This window comes from Amorphotheca resinae (assembly GCF_003019875.1).
Source record: "Amorphotheca resinae ATCC 22711 unplaced genomic scaffold M430scaffold_11, whole genome shotgun sequence".
Taxonomy (NCBI): domain Eukaryota; kingdom Fungi; phylum Ascomycota; class Leotiomycetes; order Helotiales; family Amorphothecaceae; genus Amorphotheca; species Amorphotheca resinae.
The window spans coordinates 1,364,264-1,389,380 of NW_020194481.1; the positions used below are offsets into that span (position 1 = coordinate 1,364,264).

The window sequence follows — 25,117 nt, forward strand, 5'->3', positions numbered from 1 at the left end:
GCCTGTAGACTTCAGACGCAGAAACCAGACCCCTATCGCTACCTCTCCTACTACAGTGTCAGTATTCGAGCCCCCTGCTCGACATTGATCTTCCCCGAGCCCATGTTCCGTTGCTCACGGTAACCAAGCTACAGGGCGTCACTGGATACGATGTCGTCTGAGCTCTACCCTCCCGTTGCCGCCAGGCTTGGTGCGAAAGATGAGCCCATGATCAGTCTCGAGCTCCAAGATGGCACGGTCTACCAGGGATACAGCTTCGGCGCGAACAAGAGCGCGGCGGGAGAGTTGGTCTTCCAGACTGGCATGGTGGGGTACCCCGAATCAATAACAGACCCCTCATATCGTGGCCAGATCCTGGTCATTACGTTCCCTCTGGTTGGGAACTATGGTGTGCCATCGCGCGAAACGATGGATGAGCTTCTGAAGGATCTGCCTGCACATTTCGAATCTTCTCAAATACACATCGCCGGTCTCGTTACTGCTTCTTACTCCGGGGAAGACTTTTCGCATTACTTGGCTACCTCATCACTGGGAACTTGGTTAAAGGAACAAGGAGTTCCCGCCATCTATGGAGTTGATACCCGAGCATTGACGAAGAGAATCAGAAAGGAAGGGAGCATGCTTGGGCGAATGCTGCTCCAGAAGGAGGCCCCGATCAATGGCACTTCCAATGGATTATCCAACGCCATCACTGCCCCCGAATCATCTAAGAACTGGAGGGCCTATTTCGAGACTATTGACTGGGTCAACCCGAACGCGAAGAATCTGGTTGCAGATGGTGAGTCCTGGCACGTCTTTGGCCCTGTCCCGGGGCTGACATCGAGGAATAGTGTCGATAAAGGAACCCAAACTTTACACCCCGAACCCATCGAATGCACTTAAGCATCCCTCCGGCAGACCTGTACGTGTTTTATGTTTGGATGTGGGATTGAAATATAATCAATTGCGGTGCCTGCTGAAGCGGGGGGTGGAAGTCCTCGTGTGCCCATGGGACTATGATTTCCCAAACCTTGCTGGCAAGGACTATGATGGTCTCTTCATCTCCAACGGTCCCGGTGATCCTGCACTGATGGAGAAGACGGTCAAGCACATCGCTTCTGCGATTCAAGAAAACCGAACACCCATTTTCGGTATCTGTCTGGGTCATCAACTCTTGGCCAGAGCTGCCGGCGCGCGTACCGTGAAAATGAAGTTTGGAAACCGTGGTCACAACATTCCTTGCACGAATATGCTGACTGGGAAATGCCACATCACTTCACAAAATCACGGTTATGCTGTAGACGCCGCCAGCCTACCCGCGGACTGGAGTGAACTGTTCGTTAATGCCAACGATGGCAGCAACGAGGGTATTCGGCACATCAGCAGACCATACTTCAGTGTTCAATTCCACCCCGAGAGCACAGCTGGGCCACGAGATACCGAATTCCTGTTCGATGTTTTCGTAGACACTATCATGGGCACCATTGCGGACAGTCAACTCCTCACAGCCCCGGTCCATTTCCCAGGAGGCGAGGCCGCAGAGAATGCACGTCTGCACCCAAGGGTCCATGTCAAGAAGGTTCTTGTTTTGGGTAGTGGAGGTCTCAGCATTGGCCAAGCCGGAGAATTTGACTACTCTGGTAGTCAGGCGATCAAGGCTCTGAAAGAGGAGGGCATCTACACCATCTTGATCAATCCCAACATTGCCACAATCCAAACGTCGAAGGGCTTGGCTGACAAGGTGTATTTCTTGCCTGTCAATGCAGACTTTGTGCGGAAAGTCATCAAGCACGAGCGACCCGATGCCATATACGTTACCTTTGGAGGACAGACGGCTTTACAAGTTGGTATCCAGCTGAAGGACGAGTTTGAATCCCTCGGTGTCAAAGTTCTGGGAACTCCGATTGATACGATCATTACCACCGAAGACCGAGAACTGTTCGCACGGAGTATGGAGTCCATTGGCGAGAAGTGTGCAAAATCTGCGTCTGCGAGCACAGTCGAGGAGGCCATGCGCGTCGTCAAAGATATTGGGTTCCCAGTGATTGTCAGAGCGGCATATGCTCTGGGTGGACTTGGCAGTGGTTTCGCCGATAATGAACGAGAATTGCTTGCCCTCTGCAACAAGGCCTTCGCCGCGAGTCCACAGGTCCTCATTGAGCGCAGTATGAAGGGATGGAAAGAAATCGAATACGAGGTCGTCCGAGATGCACGGGACAATTGTATCACCGTCTGTAACATGGAGAACTTCGATCCTCTTGGAATCCATACTGGAGATTCAATTGTGGTGGCACCCTCGCAAACATTGTCTGACGAAGACTACAACATGCTCCGGACGACTGCAGTCAATGTTATCCGTCACCTTGGGGTTGTGGGCGAGTGCAACATCCAATACGCACTAAACCCGTTCTCTAAGGAGTACTGCATCATTGAGGTCAACGCCCGATTATCTCGATCCTCTGCCCTCGCATCGAAAGCTACCGGATACCCATTAGCGTTCATCGCAGCTAAGCTTGGTCTGGGCATTCCTTTGAACGAGATCTCCAACACGGTCACTAAGGTTACGTGCGCCTGTTTTGAGCCGTCCCTTGATTATGTCGTTGTGAAGATGCCAAGATGGGATTTGAAGAAGTTCACTCGGGTTTCTACCCAGCTGGGTTCATCAATGAAGAGTGTTGGTGAAGTCATGAGCATAGGACGAACGTTCGAAGAAGCAATCCAAAAGGCCATTCGCTCCATTGACTTCCACAATCTCGGCTTCAACGAGACTAAGGCTCTCATGTCAATTGACGATGAGCTCCAAACGCCCTCGGACCAGCGGCTGTTTGCGATCGCCAACGCCATGCACTCTGGCTATTCCGTCGACAAGATCTGGGAAATGACCAAGATCGACAAATGGTTCCTGAACAAGCTGAAAGGCCTCAGCGACTTCAGCAAGATGATGTCCACCTATAACGCGAGCACGGTCACCCCAAATCTCATTCGTCAAGCCAAACAACTTGGTTTCTGTGATCGACAGCTTGCCAAATACCTTGACTCAAACGAACTTGCCGTCCGACGGCTGAGAGTTGAAGCTGGAATTGTACCGGTTGTGAAACAAATCGATACGGTAGCGGCCGAATTCCCAGCTTTCACGAACTACCTCTACCTGACCTACAATGGATCCGAGAATGACATTACATTTGAAGATCATGGTGTGATGGTTCTCGGTTCTGGCGTTTACCGTATTGGTTCGTCCGTGGAGTTCGATTGGTGTTCTGTGAGAGCTATTCGAACCCTTCGTCAATCTGGCTTCAAGACTGTCATGGTGAACTACAATCCGGAGACTGTCAGTACCGATTACGATGAGGCTGATAGGCTTTACTTTGAGAACATCAACCTTGAGACCGTTCTCGATATCTACGAGATGGAATCCTCAAGCGGCGTTCTCATAGCGATGGGTGGCCAGACCCCGAACAACATTGCTCTTCCGCTACATCGTCTCAACGTCAAGGTTCTGGGCACCTCGCCGGAAATGATTGATACCGCAGAGAATCGTTACAAGTTCTCACGTATGCTTGACAGAATTGGTGTTGATCAGCCAACCTGGAAGGAATTGACAAGCTTTGAGGAGGCGAAGGACTTCTGTAACAAGGTCTCGTACCCGGTATTGGTTCGCCCATCTTACGTCTTGTCCGGTGCTGCCATGAACACGGTCTACTCGGAAGCCGATCTTGAATCCTATCTCCAGCAGGCCGCCGAGGTTTCCCGAGAGCATCCTGTAGTCATCACGAAATATATCGAGAATGCGAAGGAGATCGAAATGGATGCAGTTGCTAAGGACGGTAAAGTAGTCGGCCACTTCATCTCTGAACACGTCGAAAATGCTGGTGTTCATTCTGGTGATGCCACTTTGATATTGCCGCCCCAGGATCTTGAGCCGACGACGATCCAGAGAATTGAGGAAGCCACACGCAAAATCGGGGATGCACTAAACGTTACCGGACCTTTCAATATCCAGTTCATCGCCAAGGACAATGACATCAAGGTTATCGAATGCAATGTCCGAGCGTCTCGATCATTCCCCTTCGTGTCGAAGGTTATGGGTGTCGATCTGATTGAAATGGCGACCAAGGCGATTATGGGGATCCCATTTGTTGAATATCCCCCAACCGCGCTACCACCCAACTGCGTTGGTGTAAAGGTTCCTCAATTCAGTTTCTCTCGGCTTTCTGGAGCCGATCCTGTGCTGGGTGTCGAAATGGCTTCCACGGGTGAAGTTGCATCCTTCGGTGTTGACAAGTACGAGGCATACATCAAGGCCCTCATATCTACGGGATTCAAGCTACCCAACCGTAACATCTTGCTTTCCATCGGTTCATACAAGGACAAGAAGGAGATGCTCCCATCGGTCGTGAAGCTTCAGAAGTTGGGGTTCAAGCTCTTCGCCACTGCAGGTACAGCCGATTTCCTCCAAGAGCACGATGTTCCGGTCCAATACCTCGAAATTCTCGGAAACGACGATGATGACCAAAAATCGGAATTCTCTCTGACACAACATCTTGCCAACAACATGATCGATCTGTACATCAACCTTCCATCGAACAACCGATACAGGCGACCTGCAAATTACATGAGCAAAGGCTACCGGACGAGACGAATGGCTGTGGATTACCAAACTCCGCTGGTTACCAATGTGAAGAATGCCAAGATCCTGGTTGAAGCCATTGCCAGACATTTCGATCTCCAGGTTCGCCCAATAGATGCCCAAACCAGTCACCGGACGGTTGTACTTCCTGGCTTGATCAATATCGCCGCATTTGTGCCAGGAATCGCGACCCCTGGCAGCAACGACTTCCAGGTTGTCACGAAAGCTTCCATCTCAGCAGGCTTCAGCATGATCCGTATTATGCCTCTCGGACTCGAGGGGTCGCTCACAGATGCCATAGCTCTCAAGACTGCCCAGCTAAACAGCAAACGAGGAGCCAGCTGCGATTACAACTTCTCCGTCGCTGCAACATCTGCCAATGCTGATCAAATTAGCCAAGTGACTGGTGAGGTCGGGTCTCTCTTCATCCCCTTCAACCATCTCTCGGACAATATTAGCAAGGTGGCTGCTGTAACCGCACATTTTGAATCATGGCCCAGCTTCAAGCCCATCATCACCGATGCCAAGATGATTGACCTCGCATCTATTTTGCTTCTCGCTAGTCTTCACAACAGGAAGATCCATGTCACCAGCGTTACGACCAAAGAAGACATTAAACTGATCTCATTGGCCAAAGAAAGAGGACTGAAGGTTACGTGCGATACGGCCGTGTACTCCCTATTTTTGACGCAGGATGACTTCCCACAAGCTAAGTTCCTGCCGACGGTGGAAGACCAGAAGGCTCTCTGGGAGCACATGAGCACCATTGATGTTTTCTCAGTTGGAAGTCTGCCGTATCAGCTTGCTCACGTTGCGAAGCAGGAGCTGAACAGCGCTATTGGAATCGCTGATACATTGCCGCTACTCTTGTCAGCCGTGGCCGATGGGAGGTTGACTGTTGACGATATCAAAGCACGCCTTCATGACAATCCAAAAGAGATCTTCGAACTTCATGACCAGGTCGGAGCATCTGTGGAGATTGAGGTCGACAGGCCTTATACAGTTAGTCCGAGCCCCATCTGGTCGCCGTTTGTTGGGAAGACTATGTATGGTGCTGTTAAACGTGTCATTTTCCAAGACAAGACGGCCTGTCTGGATGGCGAAGCTTGCGAAAACGTTGAAGGAAAGGATATGTCTTCACATCTCATTGACTTGCACCTGTCTACGCCAATGTCTCCAGTGGTTAAAGCTGCTGTTTCTCCGGTAGTTACTCCTCGACCGGACAGCTCTTCTGGCAGAAGGCAGTCTATGCTGGCAGCGCCAGCAATGCGTGCCGCTACTCGTTCACGATTCCTCGACGGTGCTTCTGCAGGCATTCAATCACCCCCTAATCGGTCTGCTATCTCCGAGGACCTCGGCCCAGCTTTATATCCTCAGCCGACCGTCTCGCCTTCACTTCAATCACTGCTCGGCCAGTCGCCATTCAAGAACCAGCACATCCTATCAGTGAACCAATTCACTCGTCAAGATTTGCATCTGCTCTTCACTGTCGCCCAAGAAATGCGGCTTGGTGTCCAGAGAGAAGGTGTGCTTTCAATTCTGAAAGGTCGTCTTCTTTGCACAATGTTTTTCGAACCTTCGACCCGTACATCTGCTTCCTTCGATGCCGCAATGCAACGACTCGGTGGCCGGACCGTCGCAATCACCACTTCGCATTCGTCAACTGTCAAGGGTGAAACTCTCGCCGATTCTATTCGCACGCTTGGCTGCTATGGAGACGCAATAGTCCTACGACACCCCGAGGACAGCAGTGCAGATGTAGCTGCGAAGTATAGCCCGGTTCCAATCATCAACGGTGGCAACGGCAGCAAGGAACACCCCACTCAAGCCTTCCTGGACCTCTTCACCATTCGTGAAGAGCTGGGTACCGTAACTGGCCTTACCATCACTTTCACTGGTGATTTGCGCTATGGCAGGACCGTTCATTCGTTGGTGAAACTTCTTCAACACTACGATGTACAGATCCAGCTAGTTTCGCCTCCATTCCTCTCCCTGCCAACCGAGATCCTTGAACTCATCAAATCCAAACCTGGACAGCTTCTATCCGTGTCGACCGAATTGACTCCAGAGATTGTTGCTAGGTCAGATGTTCTCTACTGCACCCGGGTACAGAAAGAAAGATTTGAGGATCTAGAGCAGTATGAGAGGCTGAAAGACACCTTCATTATCGACAACAAAACCTTGAGGAATGCGAAGGCCCACATGGTAGTCATGCATCCCTTGCCTAGAAATCGGGAGATTGGGGAAGAGGTGGACTTTGATCAGCGGGCTGCATACTTTAGACAGGTATTTCACACATTACTCTTGCTTCCCAGACGTGTGCTAACCCTATACACAGATGAGATATGGTCTTTATTGTCGCATGGCATTGTTGGCTTTGGTGATGGCACCGTAAGAGATAACCAAATGATAAAAGCATACATATATGGGCGTTTTTGGTAGGAAAAGTTCGAGGCAAGCTTCCGCTTTTTACACTTCATCGGAGTAAATATATAGACAAAAAGAGAAACGAATAAAATCTAGCTCGCTTTTAGGAGTCTAGCAAGTGGCATTTGGCCCTCCATCTACAAATATTTCCGTCTCGTTTCTACTTTTCCTCTAGTGTGACTTCTAACGCCCCGACGATCCGCGTAATCTCTCTTCACTTCACCTCTGCACTTAATTTGATGTTGGATCGCAAGACGACTATCTTCACACGAATGGAATTCGGGTAATATTCTTCAATCACTAGACAATCATTTGCATGCAGTATTAGCAGCTAAGTATGCCCTGAATCAAAGTCACCATCCTTGAGTCGTCACGTTACCGAAACCATGCGACTGATCATATTTCAAAGCTACGCAACCTCTCTAAGCTACCATACAAATTTCTGACCCACTAATTTCTCGCTCAAGGCCCAGAGCTTCTCAGCTGTGTCCGGATCCATGGCGGCAGGTTTAGGTTGTTCCTTTGCGATATCTGCATCGGCGAGGTATAGGCCAGAAGAAGCTGCAAAAAATTGTTTTGTTAGGGATTCCGATGTGCAATTAATTGCGAATTCAGCTATGACATACCTGTAATTGAGGGATCCAGGGCTGCTACCAAGGTGGTAGAACAACCTTGTTGAAGTGTTTTGATTTCTTCGAGCTGGAATTTGCCTAGGAATCGACCGTATCAGAATTGACTGTATCACCGCGATTGTGCTGGGAAAAAAAATATTCTAAAACAAAGGGGATGGATGCGGTCTGTTGCCGTGGAGAACCAGATAGATTATGATGGATTGATTGAATTACTCACCTCCAATCTTAGCTTCTACGTACTCGACGATCTCCTTGAAGACAACTGGATCTTGGAAGTGTTTCTGCAGCCCCGTAGTTATACCTGAGAAGATGATAATATGTGGTTAAGACCGAATCATATCATATGCAAGTAGTGTCTAAGTGAGTGGACTTACTGCCAGGATGAACAGAGAAGGACGCAATCTGCTTGCTATCGAACTTCTTCGAAAGGCTCACCGTGAAGAGAATGATTGCTATTTTGGACTGCGCATAACCGGCAATCGGGTTATAAGTCTTTCCATCCTGTTTATATATAGGGAACTTGTTAGAATTTAAAATTTTTTGAAAAAAATAATATTCCCGACGTGTTTATCAGACTCACGTCAAAATTGATATCGTCGAAGTTAACCTCTCCCGCTGCGCTGCCAGTGCTTGTAAGATTGACAATCCGGGCCCCTCCCCCCGCCGACTGCATCTTTCCAATCAACAGGTTCGTCAAGAGAAAATGTCCGATATAATTAGTGCCGAATTGAGACTCGATTCCATCCTCCGTCTTAGCATACGGACACGCCATGATCGCCGCATTATTGATCAAGATATCGATCTGCGAGGTTGTTGCATTGTTGATAGCTGCTGCTGCACGTCTCACCGATGCTTGTGATCCTAGATCGATTTGAATAAATGTAACTGTGATGCCTGGATTTATCTTGTTTATCTCCTCGATGACGGGTTTGACCTTGTCTTCTGAACGCCCGGCGAGCAGAATGTGCTTTGGATTTCCGTGGGCTAGTGATAGGGCTGTTTCAGCGCCAATTCCGCCTTGGCTGGCACCTGTGATGACGACTATGAAATGTTAGCCACGTTCATTCTTATATACAAAAACTCTGGGTTGCTAATTGGCAGTTACTGCAATTACTGCAATAGGTTCAATTACTTACTTGTCTTGTGGTTGACGCTCCTTGGAAACGCATTTACCACATCAATGCCAGTGGAAGACCATTTGAATTGTGTCATGTTTTCGAGATCAAGATATCAGAAAATCAAGAGAATGCTGCGCTCTGTAATATTGAACAGAAGAGAAATATTTCTGAGAGGCATCGTGCATTTATAGATATTTGTTGAAAGATGCCCGTTCATAATGCCATGGATGTGCTCACTTGAGGCTCTCTACGATTGGTCAATTTAAAGTTTAGCGCGTAATCCAGTTGCATTAGTCTCCATTTTAGCGTCCCTTGGATTTTTCCGGGGCTCCCGAGTCCCGTGACTTCTACGAACAAACTTTTCCAATCATCCATTCCCTCAGGTTCGATTCTCTCGTAATGGATGAGACAAAACAGCCAATATATCTGGCGCCTATGAGCCATCTCTCCGAGGCAAAATGTGCCGAAGACGACTGGGCGGGTATCTCGGACTGGTCAACCCGTAAACGACGACAGAACCGCCTGAATCAAAGAGCTTACAGTTAGTGACTCCTTGTGTATGCGTTGAAATGCAGAGATTGATTGTGCTCTGCAGGGCGACGGAAAGCTCTTAAAGCCGAGTGCCAAGGATCTGGCCACGATAGGAAAGAGGATAGATGCTCGGATTCAGAGCAGGGCCGTTTTATCCAGACTCACGATGAATCCTCTGGAACTGGTCTCATATACAACGACCACGAACAACAATCACACGCCCTTACAGTAAAAGTTGCATCGAAGACAATAACGTTTGATCCTTCTGAATACTGTCCCCTCCCATCTGATCATCTTCTCTCGTTGATCAGATACAACCTTTACCGAGCAGTCGCTGCGAACTCCTGGTCTCTGGGTATCGATCCCAGGCTTATGCATTCCGATATACCATCACCATTTATATCTGATGATCCAGCAATCTCTAGCTTTTGTCTATCATTACCTCCCAGTCTTCGTCCCACTGCACTTCAAAGAAATATCCCACATCATCCTTACATTGACCTCTTCCCTTTCCCACCGATGCGGGACTTTCTTCTGCAATTTGGAGATTCTGTTGATGAGGATGTACTATGTGCAGACTTTGCGGGCGAGAATCTGCATTCTGACTTTGGGGAGCATACTGGACTTATCGTTTGGGGCGAACCCTGGGATCCACATAGCTGGGAGATCGCAGAACCTCTTTGGAAGAAATGGTCTTGGGTGCTCAGAGGATGCTCGGAAATTTTAGAGGCCACTAATTATTGGCGGCAGCGGCGAGGGGAGCCACGTTTGGTGGATATCACATAGACAGGGTTGAAGTAGGACAGCTGAATGTAGGCCAGATCCGATGCTTGCCGTATGAAAGCAGTACCCCGATGTCTTATTACTCAATTGTACATACAAAACTAACCGATTCAACATGCCTCTCCTGAATATTTGTGCAATCACTGGTAATAAGCTGGTGATATAAGTCGAACTCGCGTTTTTGTCTGCAGAAACAGAAGTACAATATAATTGGGCACTTGATCAACTACCTACCCAAAGTTATGATCGATAACTCGATCCCGGAGCCAACCACTGTTGGCATCCACACTCCGGCCACCATACAGATGGTCATGTCAGGCTCGTGGCTGGTATTGCTGGACTCGCGATCGTTGCTGGGATTCTGGCTATCGGATAGTAGAGGTGCACTGTCGGCGGGGGGCTCGACAGATGATGGAGGGTCCGCGCGCTGACTCGGAGCCATCGCGATGAAGATGAAGGAGGAATCGAGTGGCAGGGATGTTTGTGTAGCTTGTCGATGGCGAGTTGGAATATTTGGGTAGCTTGTTAATGGCGAGTTGGAATATTTGCGTAGCTTGTTAATGGCGAGTTGGGATACTCGAGAGTCGGCGATGGTGCAGGAAGGAAATGAATGAATGTGCTTGTGCGATAAGGGAAGATGCTTTAATCGCCGGCCTCGCTTAATCGCCGGCCTCGCTTACCTAGTGTGCCGTCCTTTCGCGTTCGCCAAGCCGTGTCCAATCCTCATTCCGTCTGATTGGACCTCTTTCCTCGTTACCGGTCGACCTGCCCGTCCAGCGAATCACGATGGACCAACCCGGGACGATCTTCTGCCTTGTCCCCACCAATAAATATGCCACTGAGAGCTTAGACGGCTTGGAAAAGGCGGCCAAGGAGAAGTTCACAAGGTTGTCGATATGTATAATGGCAACCACTATGCCTGCAAAATCCTCGCTGTAAAGGAGGTGCCGGAATGGGGGATACATTCAGAGAAGGATTTCAAGGCAAGGGTTGAAATGGAAGTGAGCTTGGTCAAGCAAGTACAGCATCACGTAATCTCCCTATTCTGGCTGTCTGCTTGCCTCACGCTGATTGCATCAGGACAATATCGTGCCATACATATACACACAAGGATTCAAGATTGGCGAGAATATCGAAATCTTTATGCCCGTTTATGACGGCAACCTCTATCAATTTATGGAGCGATACGAAGACAAGACGCCAACCATGGTACGGGCTAGAACCGACAGGATGATCCACCAGATCTTGAACGCGCTGGATTTCGTCCACACGCACAATCCGCAAATTATCCATCGAGACATAAAGCCCGCTAACATCCTCTACCAAGGTGACAAGTTCCTCCTGACGGACTTTGGCATCGCAAAAGTTGTCGACACATCAAGGACTATGGCTGGATCGAAGTGGTACGTGGCACCTGAGGTTCTGCAGAACCGTGAGCAGACGCCAAAGGTCGACATATACGGGCTCGGGGTAACCTTCGTGGAGTGTTTGAAGGGATTCCCACCCGATGCAGAGAGGGAAGTTATATGGCAGAATTGGGAGCAGTGGCACCGGCACCTCCAGACACTTCTGAACCAGCATGAACCTTGCATAGCAGCAATGCTTGCCGACGTCGCTGATCAGCGTCCGACGGCTGAGCAACTCCTCCGGGATTTTCCTTATACCACATCGCAAAATGCGCAAACCAATCCTACCCCTCTTACGAACCAGGCAAATAGAACGACAGTGATATACTCCGCAGCACCTACTCCTATGGATTGGACACGAACAGGCTAGCGATACATCGGCCCTGTGGAAAACAGCATGAGTTCTAGGACTTGTATTCTTTAGACAACCTTAGCGTCGTAACATAGATAGTTTCTCCTGTGTTGACACTGTGTTAACACGGTTTTAATTAAAAGAACCGTTTAATTTAAATTACCGCTAGGAGACAGTGTCGAAATTTTACATGGTGTTAGTACTACTAGAACAGTGTACATACTGCAAACAGTGTTAATATAGTATTAGAACTACAAATAGTGTTAGAACCGTAAACAGTGTTAGAACTGTTACGGTGGCAGCGTGGTTCGCCGTGACGGGCGTGTTGTGTAAGGGTTTAATTGCTTGATTCCTTCTAAGTGATCTCTGTGATACTATTTATTTACAGTAAACTGTGTCCTGCGCCTTCCTTCGTTGCTCTAGTCGTGCTATCTACTGACTGCCGTAACAAGAACCGTAAACAGTGTTAGTACTACAAACAGTACTAGTATTATAGAACAGTGTTAGTACTACAAACAGTATTAGCATTACAGAACAGTGTTAGTACTGTAAATAGTGTTAGTACTATAAACGGTATTAATATTTATTATAAAACAGTATTAGTATTACAGAACAGTGTAACGAACAGACGACCCTAAATAACCGCGACCCGCCCAAAAAGTGCTGTTTCCCATCATCCAAGATCCGAAAGTTCGAAGAAGTGCTAAGACACTGGTCCCGATCACTAATCCTCTAAGAATTCATCAATGGGACCAAGAATTGGTCGACTTGTATAGTTTTCAGAGAAAACGCATCATAGACGCTTTCTTTGCCATCCAACCAATCCAGCCCTCTCACTAAGCTTACTAACAGCAAATTTCCATCACTTATGAAGCTATTGAATCGTTACCGTTGGACCACCTCTTCCAGTCTCTTCAGCTAACTCAGAAGCCAGTGACTCAAGCTCCCGATGGGCCTTCGTCTTGTCGAGATCTTCTGCGTGCTCAAAATCGATCATCCGCACATTGTTGTTGGATCGATCGACAATGAAATTGTATCGATTGACATCTCCATGAATCAAGCCCATTCCATGGAGCCTGTGAAGCACCTTCTTACAATTCGGCATATCGTCGATAGAAGCGAACTCTCCCTCTACTTTCTCTAACAAAAACCCGATAACTCTGTCATTCTCTGTCAAATGACCCAGAAATTTCGGGGCACACGGGGGTTCAGCTGGATGCTGATCTTGATGCTTCATGAGAGTTGAATACACCCTAGTTTCATTCCCAATCCTATGAAAATCCCATTCGAACAAAGCAATTTTGGAAATCGCTGGTCGACCTCCATATAAGACTTCGTGAACATTTGATCGATGGCGCTTGATATGCTTCAGCGAAAGGACATCGATGCGGCGATGGTGCCAAGGCTTGGGGATTGCAGGCAGCGGCTCATAAGAGAGTGTCGACTCGATAAGGCCGTCTGCTCCCCGGGAGATGCACATTGTGGTCCAGTCTGCGTCAGGAAAGGCAGGGAGCTGAGGGATCAAAAGATACGGGCGGCACATTGTGTCTTCGTCGAATGTAGAGGTGGGAATGGTTACATAATGGACTCTGTGTCCTGCTCGGATGCGGTATGTACCTTGCTCGTCATCGATGAGTTGATTGAGTATCTCGATTTGTGATTTTGGTACTGGAGTCTCCATTGCTTATTCGAGTAAAGCTGCGTGGATGATAGAGCATCCGTTGAGGCAGGCAGGTTATTATAAAGCCGAATTACGACCCATCAAAGCACTTCTGTAAAGTTTGGAGTTCTTGTCGCTCTCGGCATTCAGCCAAGACCTCTAGCGCCGGTTGGCAGGGACATATATAATTCCGCTCCGAATCACCACGCTGAGGTCTTGGCTGTCTGAGAGCGACAAGAACTCCAAACTTCACGGAAGTTCATGGGTCTTCGTTATAATAAGCGCCGGGAGTAGCCGCCCTCCTAGAAATGGCAGTCTGGCGCTATCTAAATAAAGTCAAGTGAGACACTTTAGTCCAGGGTGTTTCAGCTAATCAGGGAGCTAGAATCTCCTCAAAACCAAATCGGAGGAATTCTATTGGATCTGCACGCTAACCTCTACTTGGGGGGGAGGGGGGTGGGTAGACTGATAGTACAAAGAAAGCGCGCATCAAGAAAGCGCGCGGATAATGTCTACATCTATTATACCTAGGCTATAGTAGTAATTTGTATAGTAGGGCAAGTATATACCGTGTAAACAAACAATCAATTCATAACCCTACAAAAATGAAGCTATCCCTAGTTCCTAGGTAACTTCCCTGAGGTATTCATCATCTAGCTTAAATTCCGCATCCTAGGTATATACCTTAACGCCCCCAATAGCTACGCAGGGGCAGGCCAGAGGTACTTAGTAGAAGACATTATAGAATAAGGTGGTAGAACAGGCGTTGTGTGTAGTAGAATTGTAAGTAGTAGAGTGGTACTTGGGAGTAGCTTCAACTTTTGAATGTTTTGATTACATTAACGTAGTATACGCTACTATACAAAGTAGGTACTATAGCAATGCGATGTTGATACGTGTACGTCGTAAAATACCGCATTATCCCGATCTAGCGTAGTGGTGGGCATTTAGGTACTAAGGTACCTGGCGGGCATTTAGCTGGAGCCAGGAAGAAACAGTGGTCGACAGTCTGACGGACTGCCGGAATGAGTGGCGGCGGAATAATGTCGACAGGTAAGGGTGGCCTTGGCCCGAGCATGAACGTCAAAGGCAAGCTATTGCTTAACGAACTAGATCTGTATAGAAACTATCTGAACTGACTAAACTAAAGAGATCCGTGATTCTGAACTCTGCTAGGATATGGCTATGTATATCTAGTTAGGTTACTTAATAGGATAATCTGAGACGTTAACCCAGTCAGGTTCTACCAGATCAAAAGGAATCCGAGGCAGTTCCGGCAGGCACCCTTGATAAGAAATGGACGTGGAAACAACAAGCCATTCTTAGGAGACCAGAAAAGAATCCCTGCGCAAGCTCCGGCCGACCCAGCAGCATGCTCAGAGGCTCAGGACACAGCTCAGATCATAGCAGCAACTGCTCAGGCCCAGAGATAGAAGTGGAAATTGGTTGTGTCGACCTTCCGATGTGGAACTAGCTGTTACTGCAATCAATGTCTTATGTGACAGGTACTTGGGTTAGCGCAAAGGAGAACCTGATTAAATGCTGGATCAACTGAGATTTTCACTTTGGGACTACTGTTATTAGCACAATTGAAGGCCATGCAATCTCCTTAAAGTCTTATTTACAATGTAGACATGTAGATCTAAGAGAAGTCTTTCTTAAGCTTCTTCCATTCTTTGTCATGAAGCTATCCCTCCAACTGACCTCTCTGGGTCTACCTTCGCACATAGCATCAGGAAAAGTAAGTTCTGAGGATATTTGACGCGTGCCTATGCCGTTCCTGTAGGAGTTGCCATGATGACAGGACGAGTATCCGCTGGCATCGTGGTGAGGAACTGGTTCTCTGGTCTTAGATACACTGTCTCAACAGAGACAGTTGGCTCTGCGTAACTATGTGTATCTGTGCCTATGCCTAATGGGTCGTGAGCCGTTAGTGGAGTTAACTTTGAAGAACAAAGGGAGATTGTTATTATACTCACTTAAAGATTTCTTCTGTGAGACAGGCTCTTTTGCTGGCTCTTGGGCAGCCGTTGCAGTCGGGATAACTAGTTTCTTGGTTGTGATTGTATGGGTCATGGTGTGACTAACGGGATTTGGCATTGCCTTAATAGCGGTTACCATGATGAGCAGTGTATAGAAGAGGTTAAAGGTCCTTGCTTTAAGGATGAAGAAAATAGTTGAAGGTCCTGGTAAAGTTTGTAATTGGATGAGAACGATTTGGGCTAGATAACAAAAGTAGTGGCGAGCGCTGTATGGGGGTGATGGAGGTAGCTAGAGAGGCGAGAACATGTCTCCTTATATTTTTGAAGCTGCCCTGTTGACAACGGGGTGGGAAATAGGAAGAAAGTGCCTTCAATCCTGTCTTCCATCATGTTGTATCTTCTAGAAAACATGCCGTGCAACAACGGATCCTTTAGTTATCCTAGATACTCAGCCCCTGATACCTAGCCGGCTTCACTAGCAGCTGATCCTTAATCCTGCCTAAGCCACGGACATGCAAGAAACATTTGAATACCAACTTGCTTGAGATTGACAACTTTCATTCTTTGTAGCCTATTGATTATGCCGCCCAGAAATTCCTAAAATAGACAATAATCAAGCTGCAAGCAGAATGGATTTTGTCCTTGGGATTTACAGCATTTCAATTGAGACTGAGCAACTCTATGGCCTTGTGTTCTCTATTGCGTGGCTCTAGTGTTAGGTACAAACTTTAAAAGGCATAAATAATTCACGCCCATTGACGAAGCGAATCAGGAGAACTTAGGCATTCAGAAACAAAGTCAGAACAAACCACTTGCTTGATCCCTACTTTAAGAACTATAATCACTGTAGTCTCGTTCAATGCTCAGGATAACATCATGGGGCAACCGACGTCCCAGATAATATACTACATCACCGTGAACCCTCCTGATTTCTCTACCTGGTATTGTCCAACCCAGCAGCTCACGAAACAGATCACCATTTTCCAGTACTTTGCCCACCTGAAGAAGTCTCTCCTCAACTTCTTTGGCAGCAGCATGCTCAATCAGAACTTGCTGCTTAGATCGCTTTGACCATTCTGTTATGATAAGCTTTAGACATTCCGCATTTCCTTCTCTAGTCGCCCAAGCCCTCCTAAAGAAACTAGGACCCTCTCTAAAGACAAGCCAATTTAACCAGGAGTTGTTGATTCCGAATTCATTTCCAGTCCTCCAGTCAGAATTCCTGCCCCGTGGATCATCAAAAACTCTATCGTGAAAAGCCCCTGAAACATAGACGTGCATCATATGATAGGCGAAGGCTTCAAAGAACGAGAGAGAGTTGACATACTCGAGCTGTTGTTTCTGGACAGAGGCCTCAAGTTTCCGTACAAGAGGTGATCCTCGTGTCCAGGAGCTAATAGGATGGTTGAAGTTCGTCTTGTTCTTCCCAATCATTTCGCACACCACCCTTCGAGCGATGTCTGATAAGCGCCACAATACCATCCATCCAGTATTCACATATTCTCTGAGTGGATCTCCCCTAGGGTCGCCGGCCTCGACGTTTCCGAAACCTGTTGGAATCGGATCTTCCTGGAAATTCTCAAGGGCCACTCCAGTGAGCCATTTTGCTGTTCGTACTCGATAATCGAGTGCCAAGAGTGACTGGTAGGCCGGGACATTAGCATCCAGCAATCGAAAGGATTCTATTTCCTTTTCGTCGAACAGGCGCTTCGTGATAACCCCACAGATAGAGATCTGATAAGTATCGATAAGATCTCGGATTGATCTGTTGGCCAAGCGGAGATGCTTTATGGTCGGCAAATCGCAAAAATAGATGATGTTTAGAATAAGTTCTTGTGATACTCGTTGGACATCCATATCTCTTATGCGAAGGAACGAGATAGAGCTGATCTGTCGTTGCGTTGTCTGCGGAAGACCCGAGAAGAGACTGCGTTGATAAGAACTGCGGAGAAAATTGGTCTGTCCTGGAGGCTGTTGCACGTGAGGCTGAGCGTGAGGCTGACCGTAAACCAGTTGAATGTAGGATGAAAGGACGTAATAATAGTCTCTAGGATGCGTTGGTATTTGTGTTGGTATATGTGTTGGTGTTGGTGTTGGCGTTGGTGTTGGTGTTGGTGTTGCGTGGGGGTAACTCCAGCTAAAAATAGCAAGAAGTTTCAGGCCGCAGAACGTTCAACCATTGATATAACATCCTCTGACGTTCTATTCACCTAGATTTTCAAGCCTTATAGCTTGACATGGGGTATATCACGAGTACTGGAACGGATAAGGTTCTGGTGGCAGAGAGGAGCTACTAAAAATTCACCTCCAGCCCCTTCTTCCACGTTGTTTTAGGAATATGCAATTGCCTAGCTCCTCTAGAAGTTTGTTATCAAGTACAGTAACTGCTAATTTGTGGCTGAGTCGAGTATATAGGGAAATATATGTGGCTGAGGCAGGGGTGAGGACCTCGCGTACACGATAAAGTACTTGTGACCTCGGTCTTTGTATGAAAACCACTCCAATTACATTACAAGAGCCACATGCGTAAAGTTGAGCAGCAACTGCTACCACAAACTTCAACTCTTTTCTAGCCTTTCCAGACGGCAAGCCTCCATGGAGCTTCTTGACCTTCCTATCGAAGTACTGAAACTGATTGTTTCCGAAATGATGAATGTTATAACTTTTCGTAGAGCTAATAGGCTGCGTCAGTTGAATAGTCCGTGTCCCTTCCAACGGTCTCTGAATACCCGCTGACGAACTACAGAACTCATCAACAGAACTGTGATCGATTATATGTTCGATCGACACAACGTGCACCGCTTAACTGGATGTCGCGCCCGCAGAAAGAGCGTCAAGCTCATATGTGCAGAGTACATACGATCAAAGATCGAGAACGATGACATCCGACTGAGTCCATTGTCCACTGCTATACGTCGCGCCATCTCTCTTCTAGAGAACCTCTGTGTGTCAGACGATAAGCTTCTTTCAGATGCACAGAGGCGAGCATATATACGTATATTCTCTGAATCTGCCACTGATCACATGGGAATACGAGCAATATCCCAAAACCTACTTCCTAGCCCGACAGTGTCTGAAAACTTGGAAGAGGATCTCAGCGCTGCACTGACTATCGCTTCTGCACTTGGAGACATCAATACGATCACGGCGCTTCTCAAAAAAGGCGCTGATCTCACCAGCCAAAATCCATTCTTCTTGCATCCCATGGATACAGCGGTTAAGCACGGCCAACTCTTAGCCCTCCAGGAACTCCTCAGGTATGGCAAACCTCAGGACCGTACACTTCGGTTAGCATGTCGTGCAGGTCACATCGACATAGTTCAAGTCTTGTACAATCAGCTAAAGCCAAGCTTGCTTCGGTCGTCGCTGTCATCCTACGGCAATATAGAGTCGCTGGTTGGAGAGGCCGTAGCAAGTGGTTCTCTTCCCTTGGTTGACTACTTCCTTCAGCCAGGTCAGCCCTTCCGTTCCCGGCTAAGGGAGGCAGCTTTTTGCACGGCCTGCTCTTTCGGCAACCTGGAACTCATAACGCGGCTACTAGATTGTGGTGTCGACGTCAACGTTCTGGACTTTGCCGGGTTCACGGGAATTGAACTGGCCGCCGAGAACGGCGAACTAGACACCGTCAAGCTATTGTTGGAAAGAGACTTTAATACAAAGCATATATTTTTTCACCATGCTTTACTGTGGGCTGCGAGAGAAGGACATATAGAAGTGGCAAAGGTGCTGCTTGATCACGGTGCCAATATCGATTACAGAAGACTTAGACCTGTGAGTAATTTAGATTGCTTTGGAGGCCCTTGCCGGACGGCGGTATTTGGGGCAGCGGTTAGAGGGGAAGTGGAAATGTTTTGGTTTTTGATAGAGAGGGGGGCAAATTTGAAGGTGTTGGGTTGCCATGATAGAGAGAATGCTTTAAGAGTCGCGGATGAGAAGAGAGACGAAGGGTTAAAACAGCTCTTGCTTAATGCAGGAGTGTGCAGAGAAGAGTGAGGGTATGTGACTTATTCAGAAAATGATGTTGCTCTGCTTCGGTCTTTAACAGTAGCGAATTCTGGAGATAGAGGGACGACTACAAACATTGAACGGATAGTGATCTGACCGTATTATATGATGTATTAGTGCTAAGCGGATTAATTTTGATCGTCGTACCCAAGTGTAGGATTCAAGAGCTGCCATTTAACCAATATCTTTTGTGTACACATATGCAGGCTCTAGTGTTGACAGAATCGACGTGCCTTAAAACACACACAGACTCAATTTAACTTTCCCAAGTTCAATAGCTACCCTTACTTATCTTTTTATACGTTTGTGGCTCTCTTGTTATTTGTTTGTTGGTGTTGAAACTCTACTATACTATAGGCATGCGGACGATCCACATGTAGATTCAGCTTAGCCACCTTACAACCAACTGTTAATTCCCTCAGCCACCTAAGTTCTGACAACCAACTGCTGGAGATCATTACATTGCCTAGTACGACTGGTCACCAACAATTACCATACCCTTTTCTTCATTCCCTCCTTCATTCACGTCCACTTGTTCAGCGTGCTGCGTCTGAGGATTTCCTTGAATCCTTAGCCACCTTTTCTTGTTAGTACCTAATAATAGAGTAAAGGAACAGGAACAGAAACAGCAAGGCGCATGATGAAGAGAGGATGTATTCTCTTACATTGCACCAACTATAAAGATCGTAGCATGTGTCTGACGAACTTCTCAAGAAGCCAGGAAGAACCGTTTTCTTTTATTCTCCCTTCAGACCAACTTCGTTAGACAAACTTCTTATCCTACCCTCATAACAACTTTTTGGACAACTTTTGAAGACCCCCTATACCCATTTTTCAGAATGCGTATTCTTTTGAGATATTCCCTGCTCGCGGCTGCAGTGCTTGGCTTTGTGGGCGACGTGACTGGAAGAGCAGTTCCTGACGATGTTAAATGTAAGGAAACCTCCTTGAAGGTATTTGGAAGTCAGCACTAAAAAGTCCTCAGCCTTTAAAATCCTACCACGAGATGACACTCGTTTGACAGCGGCGGCTGCTCAAAAGAAGGGGCAAGCTCTCTCGCAGCGCATAAGGCCCTCGGAACCAATAAAGAAGCATGGGAAGCCGCAGAAGCCAAAATCAAGTTTCCTAACTAGAGTCAACTCTATGGGCCTACTAGGGCTGATAACATGAAAAAGGCCCCAATTCACGAAGAGATACAAGATCTTCTTCAAGGCCTCAATACGTACGGAATCAACCCTGCAACAGTTCAGGCTACGACATTCCAGGCCATTTCACCTGATGGTGAAAGGCCGGTTTTTCAGGCGTCGTATGTTCCAGGAGCAGCTGTTCTGGTGTTTTTCCGCGTTTAGAATGTACGACACAAACCTAGAAGACAAACAGATCCCTACCTCGGAGTTGATGGCCCAAGCTGCAATGGAGACGAAAACACAGCCAAACGTTGTTGCCAGGATTTTTGTTTCCAACCCAGATACATTGGGATTTGTTAAAGCAATATTGGGGGCAGCTCCCAAGGAAGACTGTAAAAAAGACAACCGTTAGATTAAACGGCCCAGGAAAGGACGCTGAGTACTTTGAAATGCTCTTGGGTTCTGACAATGGTAGAGGTGTGCAGCGAATGCTTAACGACCACCCATCCTATTTTGAAGGAAAGACAGTGACGGAAATAGCAATTGATGAAGAGATGGGGTACCCAACTCTTTATTATAAGCTTGGCCATGCCACAGCCTAAACTGTCAATAGAGACGAGTGTGCTTGGATCATCATCTAACAATGCGTGCTTAGGCTACGTCATTCTGTTTGCCTACCAGAATTCTGATGATGGAGCGTCTTCTAAATGAACTCTGAGGTTGTGGTTCGGGATTTCGATGTTGTGTTTTCCTACTAGAATTCTGACGTTCTGATGGGGGAGCTTAGAGGGGCTTTCCCATAGATAGGTTTCCGGGACGAGAAAGAAGGGGGCGACCCGTGAGTCAGCAATTTCAATGAATCAATCATCTCCTAAGTGATTAACTTAAGCCAGAATAGTGGCATTGCCGGTAACGCTCTCAAATCATCGAGATGTGAGGTGTGCTATAGTCTTGGTGGCCGTATGAGAGGGATGTCTCAAAAAACTCGGCTTGAGGGGAGCTACTCTCGCCGAGAGATAGCTACCCACAGGAGAGATATTTGAGATATTCTTGCTTCTACACGCACCCACGCCGTACGTTTAGCCTATACGTAGTTGGCGGGGTGCCGAGGTACGTTATAGACCAGGCAACCAGATGTTTCTTGGTGGATATAAATATTGTAGAGGGTCTGTGATGTGCTATTAATAAGTGTTAGTGATAGAAGAGGAGGCACTTGATCCGGACGCGAGCGAGGAGGGAGAGTCTGTACGGTAACAATAAGATCAAGAACCACGTGAGTATCTATTAGAATGAATGATACTAGAGCTAGGCTACAAATAAGTCAATCAAGTGGAATTTCAGACGACTCGTTTTCGAAGGCCCGGAAGACAGGTCCACGAAGCCCGGCAACAAGACGAATGTCGAGAGATTTAGGGCATATGACCAAGTTGCCATCACATTCAGACCCAGTCAATCTTGAAAGGAGGCGGAGCGTAATATTCAGGGTCTTTGTCATGTCGGTTGTGGAGCAGCAGTGCGTGCAACACATCAGTCGCTGTCGAAGATGATGAGATCTTGCCATCTTCCTGTAAGCTTGCTAACTGTTCTTCTCCCCAGGCGAATGCTTCTCTCTCACACTTTACAAATGGATGATTTGGTTCCTTAGATATGTAAGATCCTCCTAAAACCGATTCAGGAAATGCAGCTTCTTCACGGAGTAACAGATTAGCGACAAAACGGACGCCAACTTGTAAAGGGATACGAATGATATCAATGAGTCCCATATCCTCATTTCTCCCAAGAGGCAATGCTTTATGCTTTAAAGAGTTGAAGCTGATCGGTGCGCTAAGCCTATCTTCCTTGCCAGTTCGAACCAAGAGAATGCTTTGGTGCTGGGCGACGTTATCGTAGTGACGGAAGCCGTCTGCTTGCCTTCTGTAGCTAGGTCCCACATACTTGTATTCGTCGAAGACTGCTGTCAGTGCTTCACAAAGTGGGTGCAGTCTGAAGTATCTTGGGTCTCTCTCGGCCCCATCTCCCTTCTTTTCCAACGTCCCTCGAACCTGAGAACAGATGTACTTCTGCGCCCGCAGTATTTCTGGAACGGTCTTCGCGGCTTTTGAAGGAACGTGTACAGGCACAGCGAAGAAATCCTCAAGTTGGAACTGTGGCTGCCTGCCTAGAGCATCAGCCCAAGCATTCCAAATACTTCCCAGGATCACAAGTCCGTCGGAATCACCCCCATTGACTGTTGCTGACTGCATCCAATAGAAGACTGTGGCTTTATTGCAAAACGAGGGCTCACTCCATTTAGGGACACCCGGCAAGCTATCGCCTCTTTCCTGTGGAATTCTGATCAATCGAATCATGTTAGATCCGAGGCGTCGTGAATCAGGAGGTGACCAGTTGTGCTGGAGCTGTTGCCGGTGTTCGTCGCGTGCTATGATGAACCAATTCCACTTGAGGGCTTCTCTTAGTTCTGCGATGACGTCTGGTGCGAGGGTTTCTTCAAAGGTTTGTCTGGATGCATCGAGGTTTGGATCTGATACCTGGGGTCTCGACACCGGAGTAGAGGGAGCGGGAACTGCTGTCTCCATTTTCTAGTGCTTGCAAGTCTTGTGATGTGTGATTCAATCGTAAAGTCTGATTCTCTCGATTGTATGCGACCGTGGTCTCTCGATTGTGTGCGACCGTGGCGCGTGAAGGTGTAGAAGTTCTTATGTGCCGAATCCGTGTTTTGGGCTTGCGATGCTGTCTATGTAGAAGATCGTAGGAGGATCTGAGGAGGATCTGAGGAGGCAATGTATAGGTATGCGACAGAAGCATCCGTTTTGAAGGTTGGGACTGGGCTTCGGACTGGTCCCAAGGTAAGGCAAGGCAAGGTAGTCTTCGATTGTGGTCTCGTGTTAACTCCGGAAGAAAGCTATTCCACCAGGTGAATCATGCATATGGCAAGTCTGGAACATAGACGGAGGGAGATCGATCTAATGAGACTTATTTGCCACGAGGTGAAGGGCTTTGAGTATTGACAGTTCCACCATCGACGTTGACTCTACCGGCAGGCACTTTCACTTTGCACCGGGGCACGATGCTTTGGCCGAAGCGGCGAGGGCGGAAAGATGATTGACGAGAGACAGGTTGTTGATATGAGGAGGTAGAGAAGACGGGGCGCTGTGACGATGACGATGATGATGATGATGACGTAGAATGTTGATGGTGGATTGTCTGAACTCTCGAAGTTCAACTACAAGGGCGGCCAAACGTTCTCATGAGCTAGCTATACAGGAATTGATATTAAATATTCCCGCGTGCTATAGTCTCTGTTGGCCCCTGTCAGTAAATATCCAGGGGATGTCGCGTCTATATAGAATAGCTAGTTACCATTCTTTTCACTTCAAGTCATTATCCTCTGTCCGATCCCTCCCGTCCTGACAAGTACATTGCCCATTCTCGCCATCCTCACTTGCATATTCCAGATCTCAGCAGGTTAACAATCCATGTACCCTGATTCTTGTGATAGCTCCCAGTATCTTGGGAAGTGTATTTTATACCCCGCCCTGCCTTCTTTCAGGCCGTAACCTTAACCGTTCGCTCGGACAGGACAAGGATAAATGCTCAAGCTCTTGTAAAGTCGTCGTAGAGACCTTTGCCCGTTTCTCGACTTGATGATCCTCTAGCCACGACAATCTTCTCAACGTGCGTCCGCCAAGCTCGTGCCTATAGTTGATGAGTGATCTCATCGAACTTGCCCCGTTATCACTCCCCAATATGGCGTAAAACCGTTCGTCATCCTTGGTGTTTAGTGATTAGAAGCGGAAGCGCGTTTGGCCTTCTTGCCCTTGGCTTTGGATTTCTCCTGAGCCATGGCATCAGATACAGCTAGGCGAATGGTCCTCGTACAAGCAGCTTGGACGTCGGGTAGCGTACCAGATTGCTCTACGAGCAGACAGATTAATAACACAACATCGTGCTATCATGCGCAAGCCTGACGGCTCGAAGTTCGGGAAACGCTGTCCTATCCTGCCTCTTGTAGTTGGAGTAATTGTCAAACGGGAGGAAAGGACTCGATTGAAGAATGAATATAGATGATCGAAGCTACAAGAAGGGTAGAGAGACTATTTATACATGAGTGGGACACCCTTAACCGAGGATATCATGTGACCTGATTGCCATGTGACAGTAATTGAGTACCTTGTGCACTTCTGGCGTGGATTGTACCAATTGTTATACGCCAGATCATCTAACTAAGCCCTCGGTGATAAGTGCTTCACAATACTATACTTATACTCGCGTTAGTTCGACCTCAATGACTGTCGATGTTTGGCCATTGGGGTCGGAAAAGGGGGCTCGCTTAGAATAGCGGCGAATTTCCTCCTTGAGTCCTTGGAAATTATTCTTGACGTCTAGTCGCAACCTACCTACTCGTTGCAGAGAACTAAACTTGAATGTATCTCTAATAACCACGCCCAACATTGGTCTCTAGCTTCTTTAAAGTAGAAACTTGGTACA

The 25,117-nt window shown here is 47.5% G+C and overlaps 8 protein-coding genes across 8 annotated transcripts; 4 read left to right on the forward strand and 4 right to left on the reverse strand.

Moving 5' to 3' along the window:
- Positions 1-150: 150 nt before the first annotated feature.
- M430DRAFT_22285 (hypothetical protein) lies at positions 151-7,001 on the forward strand (the record flags this gene model as incomplete). Its single annotated transcript, XM_024864673.1, has 3 exons — positions 151-778; positions 831-6,892; positions 6,945-7,001. 3 exons carry the CDS (start codon positions 151-153, stop codon positions 6,999-7,001), a joined length of 6,747 nt encoding a protein of 2,248 aa, XP_024718132.1.
- A 459-nt stretch (positions 7,002-7,460) lies between these two features.
- Positions 7,461-8,877, reverse strand: M430DRAFT_146332 (hypothetical protein; the record flags this gene model as incomplete). The annotated part of the gene is made up of 6 exons (XM_024863002.1): positions 7,461-7,594; positions 7,660-7,743; positions 7,883-7,966; positions 8,040-8,166; positions 8,246-8,706; positions 8,802-8,877. 6 exons carry the CDS (start codon positions 8,875-8,877, stop codon positions 7,461-7,463), a joined length of 966 nt encoding a protein of 321 aa, XP_024718133.1.
- Positions 8,878-9,203: 326 nt separating this feature from the next.
- On the forward strand, positions 9,204-10,121 carry M430DRAFT_127645 (hypothetical protein). The gene is made up of 2 exons (XM_024862033.1): positions 9,204-9,324; positions 9,544-10,121. Exons 1-2 carry the CDS (start codon positions 9,219-9,221, stop codon positions 10,098-10,100), a joined length of 663 nt encoding a protein of 220 aa, XP_024718134.1. The 5' UTR covers positions 9,204-9,218; the 3' UTR covers positions 10,101-10,121.
- Positions 10,122-10,993: 872 nt separating this feature from the next.
- M430DRAFT_45064 (hypothetical protein) lies at positions 10,994-11,873 on the forward strand (the record flags this gene model as incomplete). The annotated part of the gene is made up of 2 exons (XM_024867738.1): positions 10,994-11,128; positions 11,178-11,873. 2 exons carry the CDS (start codon positions 10,994-10,996, stop codon positions 11,871-11,873), a joined length of 831 nt encoding a protein of 276 aa, XP_024718135.1.
- Positions 11,874-12,470: 597 nt separating this feature from the next.
- M430DRAFT_37085 (hypothetical protein) lies at positions 12,471-13,595 on the reverse strand. The gene has a single exon (XM_024867047.1). It carries the CDS (start codon positions 13,534-13,536, stop codon positions 12,730-12,732), a length of 807 nt encoding a protein of 268 aa, XP_024718136.1. The 5' UTR covers positions 13,537-13,595; the 3' UTR covers positions 12,471-12,729.
- A 1,689-nt stretch (positions 13,596-15,284) lies between these two features.
- Positions 15,285-17,455, reverse strand: M430DRAFT_61324 (hypothetical protein; the record flags this gene model as incomplete). The annotated part of the gene is made up of 5 exons (XM_024868915.1): positions 16,463-17,455; positions 16,307-16,332; positions 16,010-16,094; positions 15,495-15,737; positions 15,285-15,427 (listed from the first exon to the last, which is right to left on the reverse strand). Exons 1-5 carry the CDS (start codon positions 17,352-17,354, stop codon positions 15,285-15,287), a joined length of 1,389 nt encoding a protein of 462 aa, XP_024718137.1. The 5' UTR covers positions 17,355-17,455.
- A 637-nt stretch (positions 17,456-18,092) lies between these two features.
- Positions 18,093-19,600, forward strand: M430DRAFT_61325 (hypothetical protein; the record flags this gene model as incomplete). The annotated part of the gene is made up of 2 exons (XM_024868916.1): positions 18,093-18,183; positions 18,244-19,600. The coding sequence occupies 2 exons, from the start codon at positions 18,093-18,095 to the stop codon at positions 19,488-19,490; spliced, it is 1,338 nt and encodes a 445-aa protein (XP_024718138.1). The 3' UTR covers positions 19,491-19,600.
- A 2,468-nt stretch (positions 19,601-22,068) lies between these two features.
- On the reverse strand, positions 22,069-23,205 carry M430DRAFT_45067 (hypothetical protein; the record flags this gene model as incomplete). Its single annotated transcript, XM_024867739.1, has 1 exon — positions 22,069-23,205. The coding sequence occupies one exon, from the start codon at positions 23,203-23,205 to the stop codon at positions 22,069-22,071; it is 1,137 nt and encodes a 378-aa protein (XP_024718139.1).
- Positions 23,206-25,117: the final 1,912 nt, after the last annotated feature.

What these genes read in the sequence shown, in the direction of transcription:
- M430DRAFT_127645 (XM_024862033.1), top strand. Translation starts at nt 9,219, where the DNA reads ATGAGCCATCTCTCCGAGGCAAAATGTGCCGAAGACGACTGGGCGGGT. An exon ending in CCTGAATCAAAGAGCTTACA is followed by an intron (nt 9,325 to 9,543) that starts GTTAGTGACTCC and finishes ACGCCCTTACAG; the next exon opens with TAAAAGTTGCATCGAAGACA.
- M430DRAFT_37085 (XM_024867047.1), bottom strand. Translation starts at nt 13,536, where the DNA reads ATGGAGACTCCAGTACCAAAATCACAAATCGAGATACTCAATCAACTC.